Source organism: Elephantulus edwardii, unplaced genomic scaffold (assembly GCF_000299155.1).
Source record: "Elephantulus edwardii isolate Elephantulus edwardi_28Jun2011 unplaced genomic scaffold, EleEdw1.0 scaffold00252, whole genome shotgun sequence".
Taxonomy (NCBI): Eukaryota; Metazoa; Chordata; class Mammalia; order Macroscelidea; family Macroscelididae; genus Elephantulus; species Elephantulus edwardii.
Window position 1 is genome coordinate 1,547,848 of NW_006400002.1, and position 10,132 is coordinate 1,557,979.

At 43.8% G+C, this 10,132-nt stretch overlaps 1 protein-coding gene across 1 annotated transcript; it reads left to right on the forward strand.

Moving 5' to 3' along the window:
* The first annotated feature begins 2,506 nt into the window (after nt 1-2,506).
* On the forward strand, nt 2,507-4,089 carry KCNA10 (potassium voltage-gated channel, shaker-related subfamily, member 10). Its single transcript, XM_006899298.1, has one exon. The coding sequence runs from the start codon at nt 2,531-2,533 to the stop codon at nt 4,064-4,066; it is 1,536 nt and encodes a 511-aa protein (XP_006899360.1). The 5' UTR covers nt 2,507-2,530; the 3' UTR covers nt 4,067-4,089.
* Nucleotides 4,090-10,132: the final 6,043 nt, after the last annotated feature.

Here is a 10,132-nt window from a genome sequence, read left to right on the forward strand (position 1 = left end):
CCGTCAGACTAGAGACTAGGTGTGCCTGATCCAGGCCACGGTCTTCACAATTACTTACCATGCATCAGAAAGCTGGACAAATACTAAGGATTATAGAAGAATTGATGTCTTTGAGCTGTGGTCTGGATAAGATTATTGACTATACTATGGACTGCTAGAAGAACAAACAGGTTCGTCCTGAAGAGAGTGAAATTAGGCTGCTCCTTGGAGGCAAGGATTTTGAAGTTTCATCTGATATACTTTGGGCATGTTGCAAGGAGGGACTAGTCCTTGGAGAGGGATGTCATGCTTGGGAGGGTGGAGAGACAGTGCAGGTGAGGAAGACCCTCAATGAGATGGGTTGACTCAGTGGCTGGAATAATGAGGGTAGGTGTGTCAGAGACAATTAAACTGAGCAGAGTTCAGAGCTGTTGTATATAGGGTCACTGTGAGTCACAAGTGACTTGATGGTATTTAATAACAGCATGCCGGTCTTATCAGCAAGTACTTTACATAAATGTGCTCATGTGAAACCTAGACCTAGACTAGAAGGCCATTTTATGAACAGAGCAGGGGAATACAGCATGGTTTAAAATAAAGAAATGTGTGCATCAGGGCTATATTCTCTCTCCACACCTATATTCAATCTGTATGTAGAGCAAACCATCTGGGAAGCTAGACTCTCTGAAGAAGAATGCGGCATCAGAAGTAGAAGGTGGCCCATCAATAACTTGTGTTATCCAGATGACACAACCTTGCTAGCTGAAAGTAAAACAGACCTGACACACTTGCAACAGAGGATCAAAGACTCCATCCTTCAATATGGATTATTTCACAACACCAAGAAAACAAAAATCCTCACTACTGGACCAATAGGTAACATCATGGTAGATGGAGAGAAAATTGAAGCTGTTAACAATTTCATCTTACTAGGATCCCTTGACAACAGCAGTCAAGAAATTTAAAAAAAAAAAAAAAGAGGAGTGTTGGAGAAGTGTGAAGTCAGGTACTTCTCCAATGTACTGAGGAGCAGTAATGTCAGTTTGAGGATTCCAATGTGCCTGATCCAAGTTATGATCTTTTCAATTGCTTCTTATGCTTTCTATGCTGGACAATGACTAAGTATGATAGTAGAAAAATGCATTTGAATTATGGTGTTGGAGAAGAGTGCTGAATATCCCATGGACTTCCACGAAACCAAGTATGCCTTGGAGATTGTGTACTCTGGGTGCTCCTTAGATGATAGAATGCCATCTCACATACTTTGGGCATATGCTTAGAAGAGCCAGTCCTTAGAAAAGGATACTGGGCTTGGAAAGGTGTAAAGTCAGAGAAAGAGCCTCAATGAGATGAACTGACATAGTGGCTGGAGCAATGGGCACAGTATAGCAGGGATGGTGGGATGATGCAGAAGAGGGCAGGGTTTGGCGCTACTGCTCATAAGGTCGCTAGGAGGCGTGGTTGAGTTGAAGGCACCTAACACCCACAACAACAATCCTATTCACCAGCAGCTCTAAAGGAGAAAGATGGGCAATCCAGCCCCCCCTCCCCGCCCTGTGCAATTCACAGACATGGCGATCTAGTGGGTGGTCAGCTATGAGTTGGTGCCTGCTCAACTGTGACATGCTCATTTAATAAGGCCCCGAGTGGCAATAGGTCACCATCAACCACTAATCTGAAGGGAGTAGTTCAAACCCACTTAGCCGTGCCACAAAAAAAAAAAAGACCTAACACTCCTCTTTATTAAAAATTGTAGCCAAGAAAATCCTATGACGCTGTTCTGCTCTCTAAAGCATGGAGCCATTGTGGGTCAGAATCAGGTCGACACTAATGGGTTTGACTTTCTAGCTTTACTTCAGCTCAAAAATAACCCTAGTTGTTTCCAGATGAAGAAAGAGTTTCAGGTGCAGGTATCTTAAGAAATTTGTTAAAAACAATGCCAACTACTCACCATCCTTTCCTTGGTTTTTATTCCCTACAGAATCCTAACTGGATTCATGTATCTGCCCCTTTTACCTCACCACATGAGCCAAGACAGTGGGTGAAGATGAGAAAATGCTGGATTTTAGATATATTCTAAATATATAATAAAAAAGATGTGTGAAAGATTGGATGTTGGGTGTGAAAAAGATATTAAAAATGGGACTGGGCATGGGAAAATGTTGAGTAGATGAAGAAACTTCATACACACACAGATTTTTGCCATTTATTATTAAGAAACTTTAATTTTTTTGACCCTTCCCTACCAACTTGTCAAGACCTTTCTTTGTTAGAAAGTTCATCTCAAATCCCTGTCAGGCTTTGTCTACAAAATGTCTTCTGGTTATTTGTGTAGGCAGATGCAAGAAGTGGGGGACAAATGGGTTTAAAGGGGAAAAATGTTGCCAAAACAACCATGAGGCTCCTTGCCAAGCTAAAAGCAGGTCAGGTTTCAATCCCTTGATGGACTCATAACTGAGAGTCAGCTGTTCCTAATAATGAACTTCTTCTCCACAGCTTACAGCAGGCAGGGAAGGCTGGGTCTTCATGCTGCCTCCCTGACTCCCCTAGGATGGATGTGTGTGGCTGGAAAGAAATGGAGGTTGCTCTGGTCAATTTTGATAACTCAGACGAAATCCAGGAAGAACCCGGTTATGCCACAGACTTCGATGCAACCAGCCCCAAAGGCCTGCCTGGGAGCAGCCCTTTCTCCAACTGGAAGATCCTCATCAGTGACAGTACTAGCCATGAGACCACCTTTTCCAAGCCTCCTGAAGACTATGTCGACGCTCCAGGGCCGGAGCCAGTGGTCTTGAATGAAGGAAGCCAGCGGGTGATCATCAACATTGCAGGACTGAGATTCGAGACCCAACTCAGAACCCTCAATCAGTTCCCAGAGACTCTGCTGGGAGACAGGGAGAAAAGGATGCAGTTCTTCGACTCCATGAGAAATGAGTACTTCTTTGACCGGAACCGGCCCAGTTTTGATGGAATCCTGTATTATTATCAATCTGGTGGGAAAATCCGGCGCCCAGCCAACGTCCCCATCGATGTCTTTGCAGATGAGATCTCCTTCTATGAGCTGGGCAGTGAGGCCATGGATCAGTTCAGAGAGGATGAAGGCTTCATCAAAGACCCAGAAATCCCCCTCCCCACCAACGACTTCCACCGGCAGTTCTGGCTCCTCTTTGAGTACCCCGAGAGCTCCAGCGCTGCCCGAGGAGTGGCCGTGGTCTCGGTGTTGGTTGTGGTCATCTCCATCACCATCTTCTGCCTAGAGACTCTCCCAGAGTTCCGGGAGGACAGGGAGCTGAAGGTGGTCAGAGACCCTGGCCTCAACACCAGCAAGACAGTGCTCTCCCACACCATGTTCACAGACCCTTTCTTCATGGTGGAGTCCACCTGCATCGTGTGGTTCACCTTTGAGCTGGTGCTCAGGTTCGTGGTCTGCCCCAGCAAGACAGACTTCTTCAGGAACATCATGAACATCATTGACATCATCTCCATCATTCCCTACTTCGCCACTCTAATCACAGAGCTGGTCCAGGAGACAGAGCCCACTGCTCAGCAGAACATGTCCTTGGCCATTCTGAGGATAATCCGCCTGGTGAGGGTCTTCCGCATCTTCAAGCTCTCCCGCCACTCCAAGGGACTGCAGATCCTGGGGCAGACGCTGAAGGCGTCCATGAGGGAGCTGGGGCTGCTCATCTTCTTCCTCTTCATCGGAGTCATCCTCTTCTCCAGTGCAGTCTACTTTGCGGAGGTGGATGAACCAGAGTCCCACTTCTCCAGCATTCCTGATGGCTTCTGGTGGGCAGTGGTCACCATGACAACCGTGGGCTATGGTGACATGTGTCCAACCACCCCCGGGGGCAAGATCGTGGGCACACTGTGTGCCATTGCAGGAGTTCTCACCATCGCCCTCCCCGTGCCTGTCATTGTCTCCAACTTTAACTACTTCTACCACAGGGAGACTGAGAATGAGGAGAAGCAAAACATTCCAGGAGAAATTGAGAAAATCCTCAACAGTATGGGCTCAAGAATGGGCAGCACAGACTCTCTCAGTAAGACCAATGGTGGCTGCTCTGCAGAGAAGTCCAGAAAGTGATCTGTCGGCTAGCCCTAAGCTTCTTGGGTTTTAGCAAGCTAGCTGGCTACCTACCTGTTTCTTTCTGGCCCTCTCTCCTTCTGCTGCCTCCTTCCCTCCTGTTTTCTGAGGACCAAAACGTGTCTTTTGTGAACAAGAAGACATTTTTTACTGCAAATTTTTAATAAAAACTATACTTACGCTGTATTTTCTAAACTCCCTCCCTCAACCAGTTATGTTGGTGTTGTGTGCTCTCAAGTGAAAACCGATCTATAGCTGAACCTCCAGCAGATTTTAAGAGCAGTAAACTGCACAGGAGGAAATTGCCCACTATTCTCCCATGGAGCCGCTGGTGGATTCAAACCACATGCCTTTGTAATCACACTGTTGTTGTTGTTGATTGCCATCGAATCGAGCACAACTCACAGCAACCCTATGAACAAAAGACATGAAGCCTTTCGATAGCTATCATTTCTCAAAGTTCATAGAGTTTCCAGAGGCATGTTGTTTAGGAAGTGGATGCTGCATAGAAAGATTTTATTCTCCATTCCTGGATTGAGTAATCCAGACACTTGCTATCTAGCATGGTTCTCAGATCGGCAGTGACTGACTGTAGCACCTGGGAGTTTAGAAATGCAGAATCTGGGACCCTCCCACCTGAGACCAAAATCAGAACCTACATGTTAACAAGATCCCAGGTGATTCATCTTCACAATAAAGATTAAGAGCGGATAATGACCATTGCATTGGAACAGATGAAAGAAAGAACTATCTTAAATGAATATATGATTAGATATTATACATATGACAACAGCCCAGAATAAGAGATTTGTCATTGCGGGGAGGACTGGGGGGTGGGGGGAGGGAGAAGACAGGTAATTGTGCAACAATAAATGAATTAATTTTTTAAAAAATGAACTGAAGAAGGGGGAAGGGAGGGTGAGTGGGTAAAATGTACAACAATGAATGAATGAAAATTTAACTTCTCTGTAAATGTTCATTAAAATCACAATTAAAATAAAATTTTATTTAAGAAAAGAAGCATTAGTTTAGGTCTTCCTTAGAGGAAGAAGATGAAGGGTAACTATGAACAATGAGTAGGAACTCAGATGTCTAAGCTAAGTAATGACATGCATCCCTGGGAGGCACAGACAGTGCTGAACTTCTTACAGCAAAGTTGGCCGTGAATTGATCTCAACACTAGCTAGCCACACCTGTGAAGCACTGCAACAATTTTCCAAAGTGCTTTCACGTACATTATCTCACTACACCTCAGAATAGGGAGCAAGACGGAGAGGATTATTATGCCCACATTCCAGATGAGCAAACCGGGGCAGAGCAATTTGTTGAAGGTCACCCAGAAACACTGATACAGCCAATCCTGGGACCTAAATCTAGCTTCTAGTCAGATGCTCTTCCCACTAAGGAATTGTATGGGATTGAGGGCAGGGAAGGGGTAGAGGGTTTGAGTCTGTCAGGAAACAGGCAACACAGGTCTGGGAAGGGGGTGGGGGGATCATCTTCCTGGCGGTCCCAGGATCTCAGCATAGCCTGGGGAAATAGATTCTGCCTGGCCCACTTGTGTTGCCATATTCATCCCTGGAGAATGAAGAAGTAAAAACATTGTCACATGTTTTTCACCTGGCCTACCTCCGTGGAGTTAAGCAAAGAACAGGGATCCTTAGTGTAGATATGCATACATACAGGAAAACTGACACACTCACCTGCCTTGAAAGTCACATCTCACTGAACTGTCAGGAACTGATCTTCAAAGACTGTGGAGAAGCTTCATAGGAACAGCAAGACCTGGGAGCATCACCCAGAGGTCAGTCTTACCTGAGGCGGGTTGTGACTAGGTTGAACAATGAACTGCCCCCCTGGGAGAGAAGGCTGCTCATTCCACCCTGCTCCCAAGACAGGAGATCTAATTGGAATTCCCAAAAAGGTAAAGAAAGAAGCCTCTCACAACCCCTCCTCAATTCACCCCCTCAGCTGAAGAGGACCTGTGCCTTCCTCAGGCCCAATATTCAACACCTGGTCACATTACAAAGGTGATTAAACATCAGAAGAATGCCCAGGGTCACAGGTTACTGCAACTCCACAAACCCAAACCACATGACCCAGAGCATATTGGCTATATGCCAACTCCGTGCAACCCTGCATGACACAATGCTCTAACTGTGTAACCGTAGCTGCCCACAGCAGGCATTAGGAAGCAAGACAACCTCCCATCACCTCCTGTCCATAAAAACCTAACAAAGGGACCGTGAGAGAAGCTGTTTTCTTTTTATACTCAGTCTATGCTCCAAGAAACAAGGTTAGTAATTTCTGATTCTTGTTCTAATGATCTTAATTTTTTTTTACACTCTAACCCCAGAATTTAATTTAGCCTCATCATGCAAATATTTAAATAAGCTTCATGCAGTGCTCCTGTTTGAGGCTCTGGGCCTCAGGTACCCTGGGATTTGGAGTGTTTTTCTCCTAGTTGTTTTAGTTTTTACTATTTTAATTTTATATTAGTTTGCATACAAAATTCATATGCATTGTGGTTCATCTATATACACTGTGTTTCACACATTCCTGTGTTCATATTGCATTTTGTAGGATCATTTCCATACATTATGTTTTATAAAATGAATCACCTTTGATCCATGTCCACCATTACCCCACCTTTTCATGTCCCCACTGGATCATAGTTTTCAAGTCCCTTACTTTTTTGTCCCTTTGGACACTCTGCAAATCTCTACCCACTCTTCACTTCCGATAAGAGTTCCCAGACTCACACCTATGGACTCACCCTGAAGTCCTGGCTCAGCCCAACTCAAGGTGAGTGGCCTAGTAAGCTGATAGCTCCCACTCACTAGCATGTTAAGGAGCTCAGGAGTCATAGTCTGTAGGGTTGTGCTACTAACCCCTACTGGAAACCAGCCATCAAGACGAACAGGGTTGGGTTGACGAGGAGTGTGAACTGAAGAAATATATCACACAAGGGATAGGTTAGGAGAGGCGTACAGTATAATACTGTAGCCCCGAGTTTATTCTCTTCTGTCCTTTTATCTTGTTTTTTCAGTGAACAGAAAAACAACCCAACCTCAAGGCCGACAATCTATTTTGTCTTTCATATCCTCGCTTAGCCCTAGGGTTCAGGAAACGGTCAAACCTATTTTTGTACTGAGAACAGCAGTTTCTCTTCTTGGAATATCTGGCCATTTCCTTATAATACAGCTGATTGCTTCCTTATATCTTTTACTTAATAATTTTCCAATGCTATATGAAGCTTTCAATGTGTCTTTATTAAAGGTTTCCCACAAACCTCAAAGTCCTGCCTCTCTGGTAGTTCAATTACATCAGCAGCTCCTTGGGAGAAAGACGGATGATGGAAAGTCAGCTATGAGTCATGGCAACAAATGAGTCAGCATGTTGTTTGTTTTTGCAAAACTTCACAGATTTGAATGCCAGAATAGTGATGGCACTCTAATTTAGGCAGTTGTTATTTTTGTGGGTTTTTTATTTTATTTTATTATTTATGTGTGTGTGTACCATCAAATCAGATCTGACTGGTACAGGAGGAAATTGCCCCTACTTCTCCAGCAGAGCATCTGGTGGATTCGAACCATGTACCTCTGGGATTACAGTGCAGCTTCTTGCCACTAGGCCACCAGCGCGCCCTGGGAGATGCTATTTTTTAAAGGCACAGGGGCCTTGCCAAAATTTTGCAAGAACATCACTGCATGTGGGGTGACCTTGACAAAAATTCCCATATGCCTACATTCTTCTATCTGGGAGTCCCTCATCAGAACTCTTTACACTTAAACTTCTCAAGTATGTAGGACCTCTGCTCCTCACATAAGTCCTTGGAGGTAAATTTTGTTACCCTCATTGAAAGGAGGAAAGTGGTTCAGAGAGGTCAAAAGTACACAGTCAGTAAGCAGTTGGGAAGGGATTTGAACCATAGTGTTAATCATAGGGTTTCACAATTAAATAGGTGGGTGGGGTGAAGGTATTTGGAAGGATCTTTTGTGAAAAACAATGTATTCAAACTTTGTAAAGAAATCAGAATAGAAGTTTGTTGGTTGTTGGGTTTTTTTTTAAAAAAAAGGAGATGGAAGGAATACACAGAACTACTGTATCTGTATGATGGGATACCAACTGACAAGCTCTTAATAACAGATGCAGCTCTGGATGTGCTCACCAGTCTGTGCCAGGAAATTTGAAAGGCGGCTCCCTGGCCTACTGATGGGATCCGTATTTGTTCCCATTCCCAAGAAAGGTGATCCAAAAGAATGTGGAAATTATTGAACAATATCATTAATATCACACGCAAGCAAAATATTCCTAAAGATCATCCAAAATTGGTTGGAATCATACATTGACAGACAGCTGCCAGAAATTTAAACTAGGTTTAGAAGAAACTGTGGCACCAAGGATATTGCTGATGTTAGATGGATGTTGGCTGAAAACAGAGAATATCAGAAGAATGTCTACTTGTGTTTAATTGACTATGCAAAAGCATTTGATTGTGTTATAACAAACTATGGTTAATCTTGAGAAGATTGGGAATTCCAGAACACTTAATTGTGCTGGCACAAAATCTATAATTGGGGAAGGTGTGAGTCAGGACGGTATCCTCCCTCCATACTTATTCAATCTATATGCTGAGAAAACCATCCAAGAAGCTGGATGTTATGAAAATGAGTATGGCATCAGGATTGCAGAAAGACTCATCAACAGCCTTTGCTATGCAGATGACACAACCTTGTTAGCTGAAAATGAGGAGGGCCTGAAGTGTTTGCTTCAGAGGATCCAGGATTGTAACCTTCAATAATGATCACATCTCAATATCAAGAAAATAAAAATCCTCACCATAGGACTGATAGGCAACATCATGAGAGATGGAAAAAAGACTGAAATTATCAATTATTTCCTCTTGCTTGGATCCACAGTCAACATCTTTGGTACCAGCAGTGAGGAGGTCAGGAGACATATAGCATTGGGAAAGTCTGCTCACCAAAGTCCTGAAGAGTAACGATTCCAGCCTAACAGTAAGATGCACCTGACTCAAGCCATAATGAATAAGGATGGCAGGGGAAGAATCGATGCATTTAAGTTGTGGTATTGGAGCAGAGTGCTGAATATCCCGTTGACTACCAAAAAAACAAACAGGTGTGTGTTGGAGAAAGTATAAATAGAAGGTTTCTTAAAGGCAAAATTGGTGAAGCTTAATTTCACATATTTTGGACATGTTGTTAAGATAGGCTATTCCCAGGAAAGGACATCATGCTTGAAAAGATGGAGGGTCAGCCATGGAGAGGAAAATCTTCAATGAGATTGAATGATTTGCTGAGGTGATGGACTAAAAAATGTATTGAGGATGATAAGGATGGCTTGGATAGGACAGAACTCACACCATTGTTCATGAGGTTGCTATGAGCCATATTCGACTCGACGGACCTTAACAACAATAACAGCTGTACCAGAGCTCTAGCTCTGGTGGCCTAGTGTTAAGAAGTTGCATTTCAATCCCAAAGACACATATTTCTAATTCACCAGCTGCTCTGCTGAAGAAGGATGGACAATCTCCTCCCATGCCTCTGAAAACCTACTAGAGGGTTAGCTATGATTCAGTTCCAACTCAACAGCACACAACAACAACTATATAAAAAGGAATGAGTGACACTGAAACGTTTTAAGAAGTAGCACATGATCAAGAACCAATGGTAATGAAGGAAAAAGTCTAAGATGTGTAGAAGGCATTGGCAAAAAGTAAGGCCCCAGGAAATGATGAAATTTCAACCTATGTTTCAACAAAAAGATGCAGCTGTAGACATGCTTAGCAAGCTATGTTAAAAATTTGGAAGACCAGGCTAGATCCAAGATGGCGGCGGAGGCAGAGTCAGCATGGTGAGCTGCGGGAGCAGCGAACCACTTAAAGCAGGGCCGTTATGGCCTTCCATAGACTTCCGCTTATTGATAATTGAACACTTAAACAGTTGATGACTGGCCCTCAGTGAAGATCGAGGCTCAACAACAGGAATTCAAGGATTCCCAAGGAGAAATGGGTGAGTCTCGTGGCTCCCAAACCTCCCC

Coding starts and splice junctions, on each gene's coding strand:
- KCNA10 (XM_006899298.1), top strand. CDS start 2,531: ATGGATGTGTGTGGCTGGAAAGAAATGGAGGTTGCTCTGGTCAATTTT.